At 38.7% G+C, this 23,227-nt stretch overlaps 1 protein-coding gene across 1 annotated transcript in view; it reads right to left on the bottom strand.

Moving 5' to 3' along the window:
• The window catches only part of NUP133 (nucleoporin 133), a 29,806-nt gene extending 6,746 nt beyond the window's left edge, over positions 1-23,060 (bottom strand). Inside the window, exons 1-21 of the mRNA XM_071738949.1 lie at positions 22,804-23,060; positions 20,980-21,098; positions 20,075-20,178; positions 19,164-19,271; positions 17,962-18,093; positions 16,280-16,450; positions 15,521-15,676; positions 15,360-15,430; positions 14,664-14,811; positions 12,567-12,714; positions 11,871-12,028; positions 11,091-11,182; positions 10,332-10,495; positions 8,750-8,844; positions 8,398-8,622; positions 7,377-7,499; positions 6,846-6,945; positions 5,633-5,875; positions 3,402-3,535; positions 1,612-1,770; positions 85-220 (exon numbers count right to left, since the gene is read on the bottom strand). Coding sequence (XP_071595050.1) covers positions 85-220; positions 1,612-1,770; positions 3,402-3,535; positions 5,633-5,875; positions 6,846-6,945; positions 7,377-7,499; positions 8,398-8,622; positions 8,750-8,844; positions 10,332-10,495; positions 11,091-11,182; positions 11,871-12,028; positions 12,567-12,714; positions 14,664-14,811; positions 15,360-15,430; positions 15,521-15,676; positions 16,280-16,450; positions 17,962-18,093; positions 19,164-19,271; positions 20,075-20,178; positions 20,980-21,098; positions 22,804-22,988 — 2,971 coding nt within the window. The 5' untranslated portion in view covers positions 22,989-23,060. The remainder of the gene's footprint in view (positions 1-84; positions 221-1,611; positions 1,771-3,401; positions 3,536-5,632; positions 5,876-6,845; positions 6,946-7,376; positions 7,500-8,397; positions 8,623-8,749; positions 8,845-10,331; positions 10,496-11,090; positions 11,183-11,870; positions 12,029-12,566; positions 12,715-14,663; positions 14,812-15,359; positions 15,431-15,520; positions 15,677-16,279; positions 16,451-17,961; positions 18,094-19,163; positions 19,272-20,074; positions 20,179-20,979; positions 21,099-22,803) is intronic.
• Positions 23,061-23,227: the final 167 nt, after the last annotated feature.

Here is a 23,227-nt window from a genome sequence, read left to right as displayed (position 1 = left end):
AACAAATTAACTTTCTGCAAAATTAATATTGTCCTAATTCAAGAACTTGAGCAGTCCAGTCTTTGCACTGCTTTTCTTTCTTACCTTCTACTTTCTCTTGCAGTATATCATCTGAAAAATCAGATGCCAGGGCAGCTAATTTGCTCAAGCCAAGGAGTGTTTTCTTCTTGGCAAAATATCGAGTTTCCATATTTGCTAAAGTCTGCAAGGTTCTGTGAGCCTGAAATTAATACAGATGTTAGAAAACAATTTTAGAATTTGACTTCAGAAAGTTAACAGAGGAAGGTTTCATCTGAACTGCAGTCTCTCTCTTACTGTCTGTAATACTACAAGTCTTAAAGTTGTACAATTTCACACTGAAACCCTGCAGTACACTCTTCAGGAAGAGATACAGAACTCCCCTCCAATTATGTCCAAAAAATATTTTAATTATTAATCAAGCAAAAAATAGTTTGTGATCAAATGATTAATTGCAACTTCATGTATTATATTTCTGGGATCTTATACAAGGCTTTGCCACAAAAGCTTTGAGAGGGTAACTTCACATGCAGACTGATTTACTTGTTAATTCAGGAATTTGAAAAACAGAATTATACACATAACCAGTGCAGCAGCCAAATATTTAGGCAAGAACTCACATATCTGCCACAAAAGAAAGAAGAGAAAATTTCTAAGCACCTGCTCATAAATAAACTCTCCAGACTATATTACTTATACATTTTTGCATCTTTGTCCCCTCCTGGTAGCAGTTTACTATAAAAGGCAAAATCTCAGTTGACACAAATGTAAATATTTCAGGACTCTCAGGGTGAATTTTGGGTTTTTGCTTGATGCTGGTTGTAGTTTTTTTGTTGGTCTGGGCTTTGTATGGAGTTTTTAAGGGGCATTAAAGTATTACAAAAGTATAATCTGCAGTAGGATAAATATTTCCATGCTCTGCTTGCATAAGAAATGGGCACATGCATTGAAAAAAGAAAACCTTTTTCTTTAGAATTGGTTTATTTGCTAAAGTGAAATAAATTCATAAAACTAGCAAGAAGAAGACTGACCCACAGAAACTAGGGAAAAGTTTCTGGGCAGACTAAAAGGCAACAAAGAAACAAGTTCAAAACCAATGTTACATTAACCTATCCACACGCACATTAGTTACTAAAAATAATTGCTTTTATGAAATGAATATAAGCAACTAAAGTACTCAGTAACTTTGTTACTTTGGTGATATCTCTGAATTCCTTTGCTTTAAATAGTTCTGAAATAGAAATGTCAGTTCTTTCCTTGCCGGATAATCTGATAATTGCATTAATATTAACTGTGAACTCCCAATTCCACCATTTTTTCTTATAAAACTTGATAGAAAACATTAGTCACCACCAAAGGATGAAAAGAGCCCATGGTGCAGCAGCTTCTATTATATACCAGATGGTGCCTGTGGGGAGGCTTTTGGTACTCCATGTCATCTTAATTAATTCACCTAGATAAGTTGTCATTTTTTGATGAAAAGGAGGCAGAAAAGTAGATATTTGCCTTGTTGAATACGTAACTTATGACTTAACACATGACGTTTCTGTTTGGGTTGTATTAAAAAAAAAAAAAAAACCAAAAAAACCCCACCTTTTGCAGATCCTGACTGTTGATTTCATGTAACCAGCTCAGATGCTCATGAGCCTGCAAGAAACTGGCCAGCTGCCCGTGCTGAGCAATAGGCTGAGATAACAGCTTCCCTCGCTTCCCTTTTTCTAAATACCAGCGAAACAGGAAATCTGAAAAATTCTGAAGTTGAGAGGAAAATGAGCAGATTTTTAAAAAGTTACCTTTAAATACCTTGTCTGTCTTCTAAGGTAAAATGTTTCATAAAGTGCAATTGGGACAAATGTGTAAGAACCAGCTTAATGAAACAGGGCACACACAACATTATGATGAAAAAAAAATTCTCATTAAAAGTGTTCAAAGAATTCAGCAGTAGAAGAGGTGCTCACACACACAGCAGGGTTTATGCTGCAATGAAGCAAAGGAAGTGCCAAATATAAATTAATATTAATCACACATATGGGAACAGGCAGGACACCACCCACAAGTTTAGTCTTATTTCTTTTCCCTCTTCCTTTCTTCCCCCCAGGAACTCTGTGCTTACTGCTGCCTTTTCTATATGTTTGCTTCTGCTGTCACTGGTTTTGAAACATTTCCTCCTGTCTCCTTACTTCTCTCATTGTTAAAAACTAAAAAAAAAAAACCAAACCAAGCAACCACCACCTAATTTTATCTTAAAAAACTTCAATGTTCATTAACTGATCAGGGTTTATGTTTGAGTTTTCCCTCACTCATTTCAGAGTAATTTTAGAATAATGGTAAATTTTAATTGCATTAAAATTCAAGGACACCAGTCTGATACTCTGTCCATTAGATTTGATCTATTCAGCTCTACAACTATTATTTTCTGTTCAGAAACTTATTTTTTCCCTTTTCTGAAAAAAAAAACCCAAACATCTGAAGAGAACAAAGAGAATTTATAGCCTTTACTGGCAGTATGTGTATTTAACTCTCACTATTAAAAATGTTTATTATAAATACTGCCTTATAATATTTATTTGCTTGATCTTACTAAACAACTTTTCTGTACTGTAGATCAGGAAACCAGCAGATTGCATGATTTCTCTTCCCATAGTTGTGGTGGAAGATGAAACAAATTGATCTCACCAGCTCTCCAATGAGGAAACTTTTGCCCCAGTCCCCCTCACTTCAAGTAGTCTCTATTTTTAGTCTCTATTGTCTTTTCCTTAATAATTCTTTATGTCTTTTCCAATGATTCAGCTCACTTACAGTTTTTTATGACAAGATTTTGACAGACATTAAAAAATTGCCCAACAAGTACCTGGCAGGACAATAAAAAAGACCAGAGCAACATCTGTCTTCCTACTCTTAATTACTTCTTCTATTTATGCATTTTAAATCTAATTTGTTTAATTTATATTAATAAATTTAAGAATATTTTGGAAAATATCCTTATGTTTTTTATTACATTAACCTAAAAACACAGCAGTACCCTGACTACAGCACCTCAGTGAACAAGTCATACATTGCCAAAAGGTGTTGGGAGTCAGACAATGTGTCTGAAGCACAAAAAAAGTCCAAGGAAAAGCCACTGCCCAGAACCAGAACTTGTATTTTTGTTGATTTGTTTTGCATTCTCAGGGTAAAATATGCCATAGAGTTCTGCAAAGTGAATCTTGACTCCAATTTTCCACCTTGCCCCTGTATGTGTATGTAAATATATATAAATTTAATAAAAAAACCCAATAAAACCTAACAGTCACTGCTCAAATAAGAACTTTTGCAACATTTTGGGTGCAAATATGTTGTAAAAAAAAATTTTTAAAGGTATAAGGAAGGAAAAACAGAGTTACCTGATCTGCAAACTGAGTCATGTAACGTTGTAATCTGGCCTGGTTGTCTGTCTGCTCACACATCTGCACCAGGATATCAAAGTCACAGAACTTCTCTGCTAGAGCAGCTGCCATCTGATACTGTCCCAGGGAAACTAAAGAACCAAGAAGAAAAAGCAGCTCTAACAAGCTTCTCTTTGCCTGTTGGATTACTGAGAGCAGAGAGCATAAAAGGGAAAACAAGTTTCCAGTGTTCACATCACAGAGATGCCCAAACATTCCCAAGGAAACGTTCACCTTGCTGCATCAACACCCTTCACCTGTGAGAGCTCACCTGCCTACCTACCTCCTCTGCTCCCCAGTGAAAAAAGGGAAGTTTAGGACACTAAATCATCAGTACACATCCTGTTTTCTCTGAAAATGAGCAGCATGTGCTATTTGTGATTTTGAGAGAGGAGTAAAAAAAATTAGAATCAACCCATGACTTAATAACCTGTATTAATATCCACTTAGTTAGGCAAAGTGACAAAGCAGCAATAGAAAATAGAACAAGTAAAAGGTAACATACTTTAAATACAAATCCTATTACTTAAAATCTTTCACTTTGACAGATTTTGAGCAGAATACTCCATTCTGCATGTAAAGAAAAATTAACTACCTTGAACATGATATAAAATGTCCCACAAATGTTCACAAAATTGACAATCCTAGTTTGAGAGACCCTTCTTAAGGTCTGGGAATGTTGACAGGCAGTGATTATTAGACTGTTCTATTAATCACATTCATTTTTAGTCAAAACACCCTAAACTTTGTAAGCTTGCTACCATGTATTTGCTCAGTTATTTCCACTTAACAAGGGGTCTCTGTTTTCAAACACTCATTAAAGACATGTTAAGACAGCAGGCCTGCTTATTAAATAATTAAGAATTGAAAAGTAACTTTTTTCTTGATAAACAGTAAGCAATCTCTCAGGCATATAAATTTCTGTCAACCACCAATACAAACACTCAGAAATCCATTTATAAGCAATTTTCAGCCAGTCAGAACAAGAACAACTCCTAGAGAAAAATATAAGACATTAGCAAAACTAAAAAAACCAAGCAGCAATGTGTCTTATGAGAGGTCTGGGAATGGATGCAATGCTATAATCTGTTGCTATTTTATAAATATCCCATTAAATAAGGAAGTCATTCATAATCTGAAGGGAAACATGGAGAATCAGGATTTGTACAGAGATGTGATTTATTCAGCCAGATTTGCATCATTTCCTCATCAAGCAAAACATTTCATCCTTGCATTAAGGAAATGATTCACCATGCTCTAGTGGGCATGGTTAATATATATATCATAGAATCATAGAACTGGCTGGGTTGGAAGGGACCTCAGAGCTCATCAAGTCCAACCCTTGATCCACTCCCGCTGCAGTTCCCAGCCCATGGCACTGAGTGCCACATCCAGGCTCTTTTGAAATATCTCCAGGGATGGAGAATCCACCCCTTCCCTGGGCAGCCCATTCCAATGGCTGAGCACCCTCTCAGCAAAGAAATTCTTTCTAATGTCCAACCTAAACCTCCCCTGGCACAACTTGAGACCTCTTGTGCCCTCTTGTCTTGCTGAGAGTTGCCTGGGAAAAGAGCCCAACCCCCCCCTGGCTCCAACCTCCTTTCAGGGAGTTGGAGAGAGTGATGAGGTCTCCCCTGAGCCTCCTCTTCTCCAGCCTCAACACCCCCAGCTCCCTCAGCCCTTCCTCACAGGACTTGTGCTGGATCCCTTCCCAGCCTCCTTGCTCTTCTCTGGACCTGCTCCAGCACCTCAATCTCCTTCCTGAGCTGAGGGGCCCAGAACTGGACACAGGACTCAAGCTGTGGCCTCCCCAGGGCTGAGCACAGGGGCAGAATCCCTTCCCTGGACCTGCTGGCCACGCTGTTCCTGAGCCAGCCCAGGATGCCATTGGCCTTCTTGGCCACCTGGGCACACTGCTGGCTCATGGTCACCTTCCTGGCAATCCAGACTCCCAGGTCCCTCTCTGTCTGGCTGCTCTCAGCCACTCTGTGCCCAGCCTGGAGCTCCCCATGGCGTTGTTGTGGCCAAAGTGCAGGACCCAGCAATATATATATATATATATATAAATATATATATATATGTTTTATTTTAATTGGGGGCTGGGGATGTTGACAGTTGGACATGGTGACCTTAGGAGGTCTTCTCCAACCATGCCACTTCTGTGATTCTGTGGCACAGACAGCACTTACTGAGAGGAGACAAGACCTCTGATCTTTTCTGCACATACTCCATTTCCACATTGCTGTATCTCTCCTGATCAGCAGGGCGGTCGACAGATTTCAGCTGGGAAACATAACCATCCAGGAAACAATCCAACAGTGCCACCAGCTGCTCAGCCAGGATGCTCCTGAGGTTGCTGTCCACCTGGGGATACACCATCTTCAGAATGATTCCATGCTGGCGTGTGATTGCTGCACGAAGGCCACTGGATGCTTGGGGAAACATTAAAACAATAATCCTATTGTCACAGGAATTTGTGCTGAAGTTTAACAAAACCATTACTACGTGTAGTTAAAAAAAAAATGGAAAGAAAAAGAATAACAAACATCTTATATTCTAAAAAACAAAGCAATACTGTAAAAAAATAAAGCAAACCCACAAAATAAACATGTACTCCCAACTACCTTTACTATATTTTGAGCAAATCTAACATGTAAACAAAAAAAAAGAGAAACAAAGCCACCCCCTGGACTACAGGGATTTACACTGTCAATTATCAACACCAGCTATTTTTCAGAAGAAAATAATAATTTGTGCAACCCGTAAGCAAAGTAGAGAACACACACAAGGAAAAGGCAACTAAAAAACCTGCTAAACTGATTTAAATATTTGGATGTAGCCATAAAGACATAACACACCAAAACAGTTTGCATGGGTCCTGCTTTTCAAAATATTTCTGTCTTTATATCTAAAGGCCACAGGAAAGCTTAAAAACCAAATGGAAAGTGTTTGCTTCTGCAAGCATTTGTTCTGATGGCTTTTCACTTTATCAAACCATCAAAGCAAAATACTTAAGGCAATGGAAAATCAGTCCTTTTAAGACAGTTACAACTGTCTCTCTTTTAAGACAGTTACACATTTTATGGCTCATTTTAACATCATTTATCCCCATAGGTCTGCCAGCCAGAACCACTGCATATTAAATAAAAATAAATTAGCTGTGTCTCTCCAACTTTGTTTTTGCAGTCAAATTTGCAATGCAAATTTTAAAGATTTATCACCAATACTGGACAAAATAAGTGCTCATTGATTCATTCACCAAATGAAACCTTCAGCTTCTCCTTACTGACAGCAGCTTTTAGCAGTAAGTTTAACACCCAGACTGAAATGCTCGTGTTCTGAAACTCCTGAAAAGTATTTTTGTTTAGGATAATTAATAAACTAGTAATGATAATTTCTCACCTGTCCATGGAATATACTCAGGTTCTCTTTCTGGAAGCTCTCCTGTTTTATATAAAGAGGCTCTGGACTGACGATACTGACAGGCAGCTTGCAGCATGTCCTGTTTAAAGAACATAAATACTTTAAAGTCTACCTGTACACACACAGGCTGTAAAAGAGGCTGGTTTTTATATTTTTGAATCCTCCTTCTAATATCCCCCTTCTTCCTACACCACAGCTTCAGCTGTACAGTAGAGCAGATACTGAGTGGGAAGCCTCAGTGCTCAAGCACAAGCTCTTCACTCTTTGCCACCTCCTCATATTTTCACAACACCCAACAACACTGACACTTCTCTAATTACATTTAGCAGTGGCTCAGGAAGGGGAGGAATGTCTCTCCTTCTGCACACAACCATCTTTTCCTTCCTAATATATTTGAAAATGTGAAAAGTGCATTCTCTTTTGCTTTCAGATGTACTGTTGAGTGCAGCTGAGTGACCTTCTGTGTTACCCTTCCCCTCCCACAATCACTGTAGTTAATGAGTTCTATACCTTAATGATGTTGTTGACATTGACAACTATCTGGGCCCACTCCACTGATTCCACAGGCACATCTTTCAGGATTTGTTCCTCTTCTTCCAGTAAGCATTCAAAGATGGAATCTATCTGGGACACCTTAAAGACAGAATGAAAAATTGCAGTGGGCACAAACATACCCATTACCAGCTGATATCTGAAAGCCAAGTCATGAGTTGTGTATAGAAATAAACAAAAATGTTAGAACAAAACACATTGAGAGCTAAAAATACCACAAGGTATCAACTACTCAAATGGATGAAACAAAAAGCTTATATTTCATACAATATTTGGAATACAAGAATTGCTTTATTTCTAGGCTTAAATCTGAAAGAAAAAAAAATCCTCTTTTTTTGAAGGGAACTCTATATTCTTCCAAAACATTATGCAGCAGGACCTTTGTTAGAAAAAATGTACTGGATAACATATGTGCTTTAAAATAGGAGACTACTGTTTTATTTTTATTTTTTCCACTAGCAACTACTGCCCTCTACAGGACAAAACTCCCTATAAATGTTGTGTATATAGCTCCCCTCAAGAAGGAAGAAAGACTGGGTGCTGGACTGACAGCATCAACTAAGAATTAGCTTAGATTCACTAATGTTAGAGAGGAAAAAAAATTGAGTGACTAAATTGATAAAATTCCATCCAGTCCAGTTCATCAAAACAGCTGGAAAGCTTCCTCTTAAATTCATCCCTTAAAAGTTATAATTTAGCATATGTTTTACAATATACCAGAAAAATTCACTTCTATTTTTTACTGATCATAGTTTAGTTGTAAATCATAACTTCAATCCTGCTATGTGAAATTTATCACAACCCATGTTGCAGCAGCAAACATGAAGCATGTTCACCAAAGTGAGGAAAATCCTACCACACTGTTCCTATTAAAAGAGGTTTTGTGTGAAGCTGAGAAGTTCCCAATGACACCTGAAAGCACTGCAGCTTTTACTACATACCCTACAACACCAGGATTCAGAAGTAACAGGTTTCTGACCTCTCTAAAGAAGACATCAGCAGGGGTGAGGCTTGGTGGAACATCACACTCCCTTTTGTTCAGTGCAGTCAGGATAGCAGCATTCACCAGCTCAGGCAGCCTGGAGTGGTGGTTTTTGAGGACAATTGCTGCTGCCAGCTTCTCTGCGTGCTCACAGAGCAGCAATCGAGTTGCCATCAGCACCCCTCGGGCTGGAAAATTGCCCAGCCGTTCAAACACACCCACCTTGTGTTGGCAACAAAAAGAAAACAAACACAAAGAGCGATTTAAGTGGTGATCTAGAAGAATTACTTCAAGACAAAACAATACTTTGCTGTGTGTGCTGATACCAAAAAGAGGAGAGGAATTTCACCTGATGAAGAAACTCAATGAAGAAGGAATGTGCTTTTGTTTTATCCTCCAGCTGATGAAGGAGAATGAGAGATGTGTTGCTGAAACCTGCTGCTTCTAAAAAGAGAAAAGTCTTGGATCAGAACACCTGATACCTTCACTTTTTTTTTTTTTTTGCCTTTGAGGTAAACACAATCCTATTAATTTCTATAATGTTATCACACTGGTTGGTACTTTAGTATATGTGCACATATATTTATATGTTGCTTACCATGCTATTTTTAATGTGTTTTTGTTGAACTCTGTCACAGTAATGCCTTTAGAAGAAATTGAGTATCTTCAGATCAGCACAACTATTCTGAAGCAGTCAATTCATTATGCTAAAGCATTAGTTCCCCAGCTTATTCAAGTTTTAGAGTCAGATTTTTATCTTCATTGTGGCCTAGCTATTGCTAAACTATCTTCTAGACCCCAGCTACAACAAAATGAAATGTTAACAGGCACTGAGACATAACTGAGCTTATGTTACCTGTACAATTCCACTGCACAACCTAAGTGGCTGCTCAGCACTGCTCTAATTTTCTTCTGCCTTAACCAAGCTTGCATCTGAAAAGTCAGCTAACATTTCTGTCTAGACAAGCAGGTCCTTGAAGGAGTCAATAAAGATGATAGGAGATTCCTCATGGATATCCTAACAAATACCTCACCTCAGCAGAGTTCTCCAGAGGCCAAGTTATTTTCCAGTCTTAGAATTTTTGCATAATTTAAGTGTGGTTTAAGCCAAAAAGCTACCAAGATACAAAACCTCAGAACTATCACTGAGCAAAATTAACAAGACTACTTGCAAAAAGCTACTGATTTTCACTTCTTGCTTTATACAAGAACAAATGCAGTTAATCCACCAAACTAAAAATAAAAGTTGATTCAGGAAATACTAAAGAATTGATGCCTGAAAATTTCTAACTGGCTGTCACACAGAAACAGCAGCAGGAAGCATCATCCATCTGTAACTATTTACTACATGGACTTCCAAACTCAAGTCTCTGAGTTGCTCAGTAAGTGGCAACTGCTGCCTAGTGGTCCTGGGGACAGTTCCAAATTAACACTCTTCATAGGAGACAGGGAAGCACAAAAGTTTCTTGCTGAAAATGTGTCTGGTTTAATCCTTGTATGTACAGCAAATACTCCAACATAGATTTCTCCACTTTTCTTTTAGGCAGGCAAATTTCAGTGCTGCAGAGTTCATCCTACCCAGGATCCAAGCCTGCCAGAAGCTTTGCACCCATGCTGATCATGGGCTAACAAACATGAAAAAATTAGCTCTCTCTCTTAATAAATCTCTGTGGAAATTAATTTAGATCTATCCAAGGAGGTATGGAAATGCTTTGAGTCACACCACGTGTTCCTTGCATAAAATACCCTTTTCAGAAACAAGCTTATCTGGCAGGGAATATCTTATATTCCCTTTCTGGGAATATATCTAGTGCTGGAAGTAGGCAAAGCTTAAATTATAATTTTCTACAGAGTAGTATTGAAAAACACACCACAATTAACACCAAACCCCAGAATCCTCAACAAAAAGCACCCCTCCCCATTGCATTTACCTTCAGGTACAGATTCAGCCCATCTTGGGTCAGAGGCAGGGTAATCATCTATTAAGTCCACACTGATCTGAGTCACTGCCCTGTCCAGTTCAGCATCAGAATCCAGATCTGAATTACTTGGAAAGAGCTCAACTACCATGCTTTGTGCATTGACTATGTCTTTCCTGAAATAAAGACAAAATACATGAATAAGAACAGGCAGGATTATAGGAGCAAGAACCAATCAATTAGTAGGATTTTCTGACATGCTTTCTGTAAAGTGCTTTAGATTATAAACATCAAACTAATCAACATTTAAATTATAAACAAAGTTCTTTGGGGTATTTTTAACCTGATTATGGACAAAAGGTATTCCAATTCCTTTAGAGTAAGTAGGCTGCACAGTCAATAAAACAAAAAATCCAAAGCCAGCAAGTGTTTCAAGTAATTATTACCATTATTATTAAAAAGAATCATCATACAGAGCTAGATCTAGATGTCTGGCAGCTAAGTCACTGGCAGTCATGTAACATCACAGAATTTATCCAGAATAAGGGAAAAGTCATTGAGATTACACAAATCTGCTCCTCTCTAGCACATATCACTTCTTCACTTGCTCAAGATGTATCTTTCCTGATAAAGATGTTCATTTGTCATTAAAACAGCTTTGATTATAACAGCACAAAACTATCATTACAAAGATAATCTCTCACTCCAGTATCAGAGTGCTTCCAGGAAGAGCAAACAAGCAAAGCCTCAAAAATCCAGTGCAATTCCTACCTGCAGTACTGTAGGAAAGCAGCTTTCAGTAATTTAGTCTTATCTTCTTGAGCTATGACTTCCAGCCTACAGGCTGCATCAAAGGCAGGGCTCTGAAAAAGCAAAGTAAAAACTGCAGCTCAAAGGTAAATATCCACCTTCAGCAGGAAACTAAAACAATTTTTCTAAGTAGCAACAACCTAGAATGAAAATAAGAATGCCACCTGGAGACTGTGGTGTTTATTAAGCCAAACACAAGGCTTGAAGATACATGTTACACTGAAACTTACACTGGGGTTTGACCTCAAGCATTTAAATAAAGTTCCCACTAACTGAAGACTTCACAATTCAAACTTTTTATGGTGATTTTAAATATTTTAACATTCAAACCAAACATTTCTGACAGAGTTTAAAAGGTATTCATGAGTACCATAACCCACAGAAAAAATGCAAGTGCAGATGAATCTAAACAGAGATCAGTTCAACAAGAAAAATAAAAAAATATTGAATGGGAAAATACAGTTCCATCTGAGCAATCACCACTGAGGTCTTCCACTAAAATACCAGTTAATGATAACTGATTTAAAAGGTGATTTAATTACTCAAACTGGCAGATGTAAAATCTCTTGGGTTTTGCAAACTGAGTTTGCAAAGTTACAAGTGTTTGAGTCTCTATTAAAAAAAAAAAAACAACCTTTAAAACTCAAACAAGCTGGGATTTCCACAGTGAAAAACCAAACTGCCAGAAAAACATTTTAATTCTACCCTCAGGTCTCAACCAGCTGAGCAAACAACTCCTACCTCACTTCTTGGTCCAGCAACAGAAGAGGACAGGGAATCTTCAAGGTCTTCAGGAAGCACAGAAATATTTTCCCTGGACAAGATGGTAATAAGTCCACTTTTTTTGGTAAAGAAGATGGGAAGGCCAGTACAGGAGCCTGCTCCTAAAATGCTGTCTCCTAAGATGAAGGAGAGATGAAAAAATAAAGCACATAAATACCCCTTTAAAACAGTTTCATAAACAATTATTAAATTTTGTTATGAGTGAACCAACAGTAATTGATGACTGCACCAGACTTGCAGAAATTATGGTTACTGTAATCAAGATAAAGACTTCCAGATACTGCAAGTTTAAAAAAAAAAATAATAAGAAAAAAACACCAAGATTCAAGTGACTCAAATTCTATCCAAGGACCAGTGGGTATGTCCCACTTGAAAACACCTCTGAAGGTCAAGGATGACATAGTGAGAGTCACCTGATGCAGGTATACAGTATGACTTTTAGGCTGAGCCTTGACACAAAGTTAACTTTATAAAACAAAAAAATCTGAAAATAAATAAGCACATTCTCCATACACACACAAGAAGCTCCCAAATTATTGAAAGATTTATTAAAAAGGTGCCTAAATCTGATTTTCCTCTCCGCCCAAAATCAGAATGTTGTAAAAATATTCAATCAGAAAATAAGATGTGATGGGTTTTTTCCCTGCAAATTACCTTGTATGCCAAAGATGATTTTCTCCTGTGGCAAGGAAATTCTTCCAGTTCCAGTTGAACAAGCAAAGACTTCATCTTCCTTATAAAGGTAAGCAGCATGGCTGAAGTAATCTGGGACTATCAGACAGCGCAACACTTCCTCTTCTGACTGCAAAAACAGGGACAGCATCACCTACATAATCAAAATCTTAAACAAGATTGTAACATTTTAAAGGCATTTAAACATTTGAGTTGTCTGGGTTTGTTTTAATTTTTAACAAGAATATACAAATTTAACTTGTGACCTAAAAAAACCCCAAAAAAACAGTGACTCTGAATTTTCCCTAAAACTTGAATCATAGAATCATAGAATAGGCTGGGTTGGAAGGGACCTCAGAGATCATAGAGTCCAACCCTTGATTAACTACCACTGCAGTCACTAGACCATGGCACTGAGTGCCACATCCAGGCTCTTTTTAAATGTCTCCAGGGACGAAGAGTCCACTACCTCCCTGGGCAGCCCATTCCAATGCCTGATCACCCTTTCCGTGAAAACATTCTTTCTAATGTCCAATCTGAACTTCCCCCAGCACAATTTAAGACCATGCCCTCTTGTCTTACTGAGAGTTGCCTGGGAAAAGAGCCCAACCCCCCCCTGGCTCCAACCTCCTTTCAGGGAGTTGTAGAGAGCAATGAGGTCTCCCCTGAGCCTCCTCTTCTCCAGCCTCAACACCCCCAGCTCCCTCAGCCTCTCCTCATAGGATCTGTGCTCGAGTCCCTTCACCAGCCTGGTTGCCCTCCTTTGGACCTGCTCCAGCACCTCAATCTCCTTCTTGAACTGAGGGGCCCAGAACTGAACACAGGACTCAAGCTGTGGCCTCCCCAGGGCTGAGCACAGGGGCAGAATCACCTCCTTGGACCTGCTGGTCACACTGTTCCTGAGCCAGCCCAGGATGCCATTGGCCTTCTTGGCTACCTGGGCACACTGCTGGCTCATGGTCACCTTCCTGGCAATCCAGACTCCCAGGTCCCTCTCTGTCTGGCTGCTCTCAGCCACTCTGTGCCCAGCCTGGAGCTCCCCATGGGGTTGTTGTGGCCAAAGTGCAGGACCCGGCACTTGGAATGTTGAACCTCATCCCGTTGGGATCAGCCCAACTCTCCAGTCTGTCCAGGTCCCTCTGCAGAGCCCTCCTGCCTTCCAGCTGATCCACACCCCCCCCAGCTTAGTGTCATCTGCAAATTTGCTGATGATGGACTCAATCCCCTCATCTAAATCATCACTAAAGATATTAAACAGCACTGGGCCCAGCACTGATCCCTGGGGGACACCACAGCCGCCATTTTGATGCAGTCCCATTCAGCACCACTCTCTGGGCCCGGCCCTCCAGCCAATTCCTATTCAATTCCAGGTCAATTGAGACCTGGGGTTTTGTTGTTCCATCCATATTAAACTCTTGCTAATTTCACATGGGGAGATAAGTAAGCAGATCAATTATTCTACAGATTTCATGCTCCATCTTAAGATTCCCTTTTAAGATGTCATTACAGACAGGTGGGAGAGAGAGGGAAGACTACAAGAAGTTTAGCAAAGGAAGTTAATACCCAAAGTTCATGCTTTCCAACAAGACAGAACAAACAAAATACACTAAGGACAGTTTGTCCTCCCATCCAGCAAGTCAGCTGTCTAGCAAGGACCAAAATACAGGTCTCTTAATTCCTCAGCCTGCTGCAAGAGTCTTGACAGAGTCTGAGATCTATTCTACACTGAGTGAGTTTACCTTAAAATTAATAAAAATACTCTGCAGAAACTTTCACAGACAGAAGACAAAAATTAAAAAAAAAAAAGTCACTAATAATAACACATTTGGACTTCTATTTTCATGGGTTCTTAATCCTTTACTTCAAACTGTAAAGCATGAACCTTAGCTACAGTTACTATTAAACATTAAAAGATGCTACTGTAAGTTTTCCTCAGAATACTGCAGACCCATACTTCCAAGAACAACCTTTACACAGGAATTTGATTTTCTTTTAACAAAATCTGCATTGATTTATGGACAGGAATAATCTGCAAGACTGTGCTTGCTTAACTCAGTTTCAGAACCTTTGTCTGCATACCTGAAAAGATGGATTATACTGTGTGACCTCCACAACAACATCATCAGACATTTGGGAGCCTTTATCTTCAACTGTTATCAGGGTGTAGTAGACAAGACACGGACGATCTCCGGGATGCCACGCTGCAGCAAGGATCACCAGCCCATCACTATCCAACAACAGATGATTATTACATATTTTACTTGCTCAAACTCTACAAAAACAGATATCTAAGTACAAACACAAATAAATATTTTCCAATATTGTCTTTTTTTTTTTTCCAGAAAGGAAGTCTATACTATTTTTCTCTCGCTCATTTATTAATAGTATTCATATTGTACAAACCTGTTGGCAGTTGTGATTTTATGTAATTAAATTAAATCCAAGATATACTGAGTTCTCTGCTTTTGCTGGAACAAGTTACAACTGCCTGCTTGTTGCCTTTGTAATACCAAGACAAAAAAAATACCCAAACCTGATGAACTGACACTACAGAAGTGAAAATATTGCTCTGAGGTAATGAATTTGTGAGGCCAAGGCAATAATGATAGCATGAAGTATAGGATAACTTAGTTAATTAATTTGACATATTTACATTATCAATAGTAGCACTCAAGTAAGATTAAAATACAATTACTTAAATCATTTTTTGCAAGAAAACAGAACTTATTTACCTCATTAACCTAAGCCTTACCAGATGCAAATGTACTTCCTTACCGATTCTGTTGCAAATCCATGTATTGCACATTTACTCCTCCTTTAATATCTTCATAGTTACTTTCAGAACTCTAAAAAACAAAATCTGACTTATAGCTGTATGTAAATAGGCTATTAATTAAACAAACAGATAAATCCTTACCCAGTGAGGTGGCTCTTACCCAGATTGCATCCGTAATATGTTCTTTCAGGATCCTATTGATATCCCAGCTGAGAATAAAACGTTCTGATGAGTCCTCAATCTCCCATTTGTTCAGATTTGAACTGGTTAGCATATAAAAACTTGATGTCTCTTTATCCCAAAGAACATTAGAGATCTGAATTAAAAAAAGAAAGAAACTAAAAAGGTTGGACCACAGCCTTATTATTAGATACAATCTATCCCACCCTCAGTCTACAGAAAAAAAACAAGTAACTTCTTATACAAATTACACTACAAGATGAGAGTATTATCATAATGTTTCAAGAGAAGTCTTATTTTATAGATATAAGCACATCTACAGTATGTTTCTTATACTTTCTTCCAGTTTCTGTGGGTAGTCACTGACAAAGCTCAACCCTGGGCAATAGTAAATCAGGGAAGTACAGCTACAGGTTACTGTTAGTTTCTTCAAGTAATAATAAGAAATTAATAAAAAGAGCCAAGACCTTGAATAATTGCATATTCCCCAGAAAATATTACTATTTTGAAGTCTCCTTTTAACCAGATCTAATTCCAATGCAGCATTTCCCTTTACAAAGCAGAGAAATTTATTTGGTTTCTTTCAAATTTTAAAGAAACAGAAGTTACACAAATGTTTTGTCTTCTTTTAGATCATACATCCTTACACACACTTTCTTTTTTTCTTCCTAAACACTGAGGCTAGATATTAAGGAGAGAAATGAAAGCAGATTACTACAGGAATGTTTTTTAAGCTTACCACAGCATCATGTCCAGGACACAATATACCCAGAAGAGAAGAAACCTTCCTGCCAATTCCAGAAAACATGCCCTGGCCCTGTGGCAGGCCATGCTGATGGATCTTGCCAGAACTATCTGGTATCAGTCGAACCAGCTGGCCTCTGGAAGATGACAAAATAAAGCTTCCTCCCTGACAAAAAAAAAAAAAGCAACTGTATTAAACAAAACTGCAGATCTTATTCTTGAAACAATTCTATTGTCAGGTAAAATTCTTGAAGTCAGCTCTTGAAGTCAGTAAGGGTGAACACTAAACAAGAACAAGGCATCCACAGTGTTGTGCCAGGAAAGAACACAATGAAAATAAAGAAATAAGAAATAAAAGAAATAAGTTGTTTTCTATTTGTTTGGGGGTTTTTGTTTGGTTTGGGGTTTGTCTGTTTTTTGGGGTTTTTTTGTTTGTTTTATTGTTGTTATTGGTTTTGAATTTTGCCTTTTTTTCCTTTTATTTTTAAAGAAACAATAAAATTTAACACAAAGTCAGACACTGACTGGCACTTAGAACTGGCAGAAACTCATTTTCTTACATTGCATAACACTTTTATCTGTGAAAACTCCATTTTATTTTAACAACAGAACCAAAATCTCATGTGATGCTAAGGAGGAAAAATCATGTTACTTTTGCACTAAGATAATGTGGAAATTCTTGTGCATTGTGCAAAATATGCACTTCACTGGTGCTGATACAGCTCCTCCAGGAGGCAAACCTCTGTCAGTGCTTCTCTTGCCTGTCCTAATGGGTGAATCTACATCAACACTTTAATTACTGGGACTCTGTGAGCCCCCATATCCTCCCTGAGGATGAATGAACAAAGCCTGTGAGACAGATTTCCAAAAAATTAATGCTAAGGGCCTGGAGACTGGTGAAAGAATGGACTGTTTTGCTGTACAGGAAGCATTCACAGAACAAAATTAAAAACAAAAAACTGGCATCACTTTCATCGTTAAATCTGCCCAGTGACAGGATGGCTAATTAAGTACAGTTATATGTAATCATTATACATAATCATGCAGCTTTAGCACAGGGGTTAATAAAAGGGTTCTGCTCTGAAGAACAGAAAATTCCTTTAGCTCTGAATCCATGTTGATGTCAATATTTCAACTACAGGGATGGTAAGACCTTTCTTTCCTCATCTTGGTATCTGAAACTTGGGCATAACTCTATTCCAATACCATAGATATATATTAGTATTTCTTAATATCTTCAAACTCTTAAGAAATTACTAAGATCACTGTCTTCTGTTTGGGTTTAGAAATGTGTATTTGTTTATGTTTATTTATTATTAGGGCTGGTTTTGCAACAGCAGGATTTCTACCACTGGTAGTAAACACAGAAGCAATACTGACACTCCTCATAGCCTCAGGTACCAAATCAGTCCTGTTAACCTTGTGGCTGATCCTGCATGCCTCCCTGATTTTAAAATTACTATTTATGACTACTCTTTATACTAAGTATCTCTAAGTATCTCTGATACTTAGGATCACCACACACTGACATTCTCTACAACTGCTCCTCAGAATGTCTGGCAGTTTGCTTTGCAGCATTTATTGTAGATTTAGGACTGATCATGTGAAGCATGCATTTATTTTTTTTTTAATTAGGAACAAAAGCAGTATTTTATTAGAAATCATATTGTACTGTACCTTTACTGCTGTTAGGAAACTGCACAGAGGGCCTCCAAAGTCTGTAAAAGCCTCTGTGTAAGAACCTTCATGTGCAACATTGGGCCAGTAGCGCACAGAACCTTCACTGGTGGCAACCATTATTGCCAGAGACTTGAAGGGGAAAAACAATTAACAGAACATATAAATTAACAATCCTTTACACATCAAGATTGTGGGAAACAAACATATAAAAAGCAGTAAATACATAGGGATGCACACTGACAAAATCCAGAGCTGAGCTGCAGAAGGATTCTGTAGCGTAACTTAATATGCAGGCTGGGAACATTTTACTCCTTTATTTTGCTAACAATATTTTCTACTGGTTCTTCTTGCTGATAATTCACAGTCTGCTCCTGAAATTCAACCTTACTTACTATTGCAACTGACTTACTGTTGCAAGACAGGAAAGAGCCTGTGGAGAATTTTGGAGGTGAGGAGTTGTAAGGTACTATGAAACTTAAAACACAGACTGTAATCTAACAAAGAAACTGCTCTGAGGCTTCTAAGAGAAATATCAAATCACACACTGGCTCTTCCCTTCATGAAGACTTCAGTCCACAGTCTGCCCACATTAGGGTTTCTGACTCAGGAAATCATTCAGATACCAAATTCAAAGCATGAAGCAAGAGACTGTGTTCAAGCAGAGATTCAGACAGAAAGTATTGCACCTCATCTACTGGTTGTTGGGAAAAAAACCAAACAAAACAACACAGTAAACAAAAAGCTGCAGTTGAGTTCCTTTAAGATTAACTTTCTCACTTCAGAAGGGCAAGCAGTTGGCTAATGAACATAATAACAATTAAAAACCATTCCTGCTCATTAATGAATAATTTTCATTAGGGAAATATGTTCTACTAATAATACTTTCACTTCACTCTATGAAAGCATAGCACCCATGCATAGTTCACAAGATAAAAAAGACTGAATTAAAAAAATAACAGTCTTTTAGGTGTAGTTAGGTTTAGGTGTATTAATTCCTCTTAAGCTTCCTTAAGTATGATCCTGTAAGATGCAAAGGGTATAATTTGAAAAGACCAGCAGAATTTTATTTCAACCACATTTATTGCAAACTGTCAATCCTGACCTTTTGGATGTAACACAACATCAAAAGTAGTTTTCAAAAAAGTACTTGTAAAAACAGGATACAGTCAAAGTTATATTAAAATTTAAAAGCTGATCACCTGCAGAGAAGATGCTTCACCTGAGGAACTCAGACAAGATATAGCTGCTAAACTAGAACTCCACTGGAAGTCACTGGGTGGCAGTTGCAGTTCCTTGCACAGAGATAACTGTAAGAAAGAGATGTCATAATAAATGGGACTGGAAGAACTTATTCCTCTGCCATAAAGTCTTTGGATTTATTGACCCTGTTAAAAATTATCAGCTTGCCCAGACACTGTGTAAGGGAACCAAAAGAATGTCACAGGACACTTTCAGCAAGGTTGTCACAACCAACAAAAAGCTAAAACCCACCTACTTGTACATTTTAAAACATTCAGATTTTTCTGAGTGTTTCTCACAACAATACAATATTGAATTACTTCTTTCAGAGATGTAACTACTTGACCATACCTTAATACAATATGCTAATAAGGCAACAAAATCAAATTAAACTAGAAGTGCTTGAGAAGCTCACTAGGTACCAACAGAGTGGAGAGGGGAAACATTTTCCCTCTACCCTTCCACCCCCCAGTCAGAGAAATTTTAATTCCTTGTAAAATCTCTACAAGAACCAGAATGTGTACACTCTAAGTGCAGAAACTGTATAATTAATTTATGCTACACTAATTGAAAGATACTGATTTTGTAAGGACAGGTTTCCTCTGACCCTACCTACTATTGACTGCCATGATGCTGAAATGAACATTGCACAGAGAATTAAAAAAAAGTTACTGACATAAGAAACCCTGATAAAACATATATTTAGCACAACTAAAACCTACCTTTTTTGGGTCTGTCAAGTTGAAAATTACTCCTGGAACAATCCAAACCTACCTGTAATACATCAACTAGTTTTCAACTACTAAAATAAGTTTTATCAAGGCTTAAATGTGACGCCCAAAATATAGAAGTTTTTCCATCTTTTAGTTACCTTAGCTACTGGAGACTGACCAATCTTCCAGATAATCAGCCTCTCCTTATGGACTAGCCAGGCCCATCCACTCTCATCCACTTGAACACTCAGCTGGTCATCAGCTGCATAAAAAGTAATTTTTTTTAAAGTATACTGACTTATACAACACTGCAAAATAATCTTAAAACTATAAACTTTCATTTTAATTGGAAAAATAAGAAATATATTTTCTATTAGATCATATTCCACACTAGGATTTCCATGCATTTAGTTGACACCAAACTACTACATACAGTTTACACACAGTCCATTTGACAAATACTCAACTTTTGAGAGTGAAAAGTAAGACAACCCTAGAAGCTGTTTCCACCAATTTACAGCAGTTTATAACAGCTTTGTAGATTGCTCAACAATTTCAAAGATTATTTTTAAGATAATGTATTTTTTGTTCCTCCTACACCTACTATAAAACCAAAACCTATCCACAGGGAAAAACTGCTTAGGAAACCAACTTCTTGAACTCAGGGAAAGGTTTGTGTCACTGGGGCTTTCAGAAGTGATAAGAAATGTGGATTAAAATAAATTTAAATTATTATAATACTGGAGAATCCACTTTATGAAAAAACAGACTCAACATATGAAAAAGGTTTGAAAGAGCTAATAACCAAGAGTTACTAAAAAACTACTATTGGTTTCCTTATAACCTTGGATTTCATGATCTGTTGGTTAAGACATTACCTGAAGGCTATTTACATGCATCCATGGTTATTGTTATCCAAGGGAGTTACCACAACTACAGCTACACAGTTAACCAAGCTGGATTCAAACCAAAACATAAAGATTTCAGCATTTAAATGTTTCAACAACATATTAGTACTTCTCTCACCTGTCAGTTTTAATGAGAAAAACAGAACAGTTCTTACCATCAGCCTTCTTCAGGGCTTCCATAACCTTAACAGGCAGAGAGGATCCAAAAGCTTTAACATCATAGTTAATAGTTTCACCTGCAGAGGGATGCTGGATAACTCTGGTAGGGGTTGCTCTTAAAAGAGATAAAAAATTATAGTTTAGCTTTTGATTGTTTCTTCATTAGTTTCAGAAGACATTTACTTATTAGTATCTGGTTACAATTAGCTGTGATGAAATGGGTTTATAAACAAGCTCCCTCTGGGAACACCATCCAAAGCAGTTAATTCAGTGGCCTCCTCACAACCCCTGGGCTGCCATCAAGTGTCTTTTACTTTTCAAAGAACTCATTTGGATCATGAATTCCTCACCCAACAACGAAATCACTGTTCAACTTCTCCACATTCTGGTTATCTACAGAATAAACCTACCCACAACCCCAGGAGAAGCTCAACACTGAGTAAATTTTGTTGTTTTTAGAAGATATTGCCCTTTTAAAATTTCTCCTCATTTTACCTAAAATGATACCCCAGTGTGAAATGGCAAAAGGATGATGAAACACAGCTGGAAGAAAAGCCCAACACAGGGTTTAGAAAAAATCCTGTATGGTGCACACCTGAAGTAAAAGTTTCCCCAAACTGAAAATGGGCAATCTTGTTTATCTCAACAACAAAGAGCTGCTCCTGAGATTAGTCTTGCTACTCCTGTAGTAAATGAGCAAACACAGACTTGTAACTCATGGGTTGTTGGGTTTTTTCCCCTCCTTTTGCATACAGAAAAGTCACAACTAAGAATTCTATGAGAACTTTCTAAAATAAAATTAGTTAATATAATCCAGACAACACTGAATATTTAAATTCCTCCAAATCATTCAAAAAGATCCCATATCAAATTCCTGAAGAAATCAAGCTGGGAGATAAGAGGAAAGTCTTACTGTAGACCAAACCCCATGTAAAAGAAAATAACATGAAAAAAAAATAGAGGAAAGAATGGCTAATTTGTAAACTGCAGGAAGTTTCCACTCTATAAATCTGTACTGGTGTTGAAAACCTTCAGCACAGATATAAAATACACAAATTACCAAAGTGACAGTGTCCTGGCAATCCAGTGTTACTTGGCATAAAAGAGCAAACAGAATTTCTGAGTTACTAAACACACAATAAAAGGTAAAACAGAGCTCATAACAACTCCACATACATCTTGTTGAGTACTAGGACCCTAAGAGATGTTGTAGAAAAATTACTGAAAAGAGATTTTAAGATTATCAGAGATACACAATACCTCACAATACCTCACAAAAGAAAACAACAGTAAATGTGCATTCGTGAACCAGCAGTGTTGCCACCAAGAACGGCCTGAGCATGGACAAAAACGAGGTAGGGTTTGCAAAGAGAGATCAAATGTTTTGTTGAAGCCCCTGCACAAGGAGGGTGGCAGGAACTGGCTGTCCATCTCCTCACCTCTCCTGCCACGGTTAGAGAAGGGATAGGGTTTGTTCCAGAAATAGGAATAAAAAAGGAATGAAAGAGGAATGAAAGAGGAATGAAAGAGGAATGAAAGAGGAATGAAAGAGGAATGAAAGAGGAATGAAAGAGGAATGAAAGAGGGAGAAGGAGGGAGAAGGAGGGAGAAGGAGGGAGAAGGAGGGAGAAGGAGGGAGAAGGAGGGAGAAGGAGGGAGAAGGAGGGAGAAGGAGGGAGAAGGAGAGCGACGCGGCCCGAAGAGGCCGGGAAGCCCCGGCCCTGGCTCTGGCCCTGCCTCGGAGCTCAGGGGTGCAACAGCCCAGCTGGGGAAAAAAAAAAAAAAATCCTCAGGGAGCGGCCGGTCGGATCGGGCCTCACCGGGCAGAGAGGGACCCGCTCCTCCGCGCCACCGGCGAAAACAGCACCGGGGAGCCGACTGCCGCCACGGCTGCCAGGTTCTTCCTGCCGCCCGGCCGAGAGAGAGGGCTGGGGGCGGCACTGCCGAGGTTCCTGCGGGCAGACCCGCCGGGGGTCCGGGGTGAGGAGGGCACCGGGGAGAACATGGCGGGGGGGGGGAGAAACGGCGAACGCCCCGCGCGCTGCCGGTCCCGCGCGCCGCCGGTGCCGCGCGCAGGCTGAGTGCGTCACGAGGGGCGGTGCAGCCCCTGCCGGGCAGCGGCGGAAACCCCGCGGGGCGGTTGGAGCAAGAGGCGGGAAGGGCTCCCTGAGAGGGTTCCCTGAGAGCTCCCTCGCTGCTCCCGCCGCGGATCCCCTAAGGGGTTTGGTTTTTTTTTAAAATCTC

The sequence above is a fragment of the Heliangelus exortis genome, chromosome 3 (genome assembly GCF_036169615.1).
Source record: "Heliangelus exortis chromosome 3, bHelExo1.hap1, whole genome shotgun sequence".
Classification (NCBI taxonomy): Eukaryota; Metazoa; Chordata; class Aves; order Apodiformes; family Trochilidae; genus Heliangelus; species Heliangelus exortis.
This window is presented reverse-complemented; position numbering and strand designations above follow the sequence as displayed.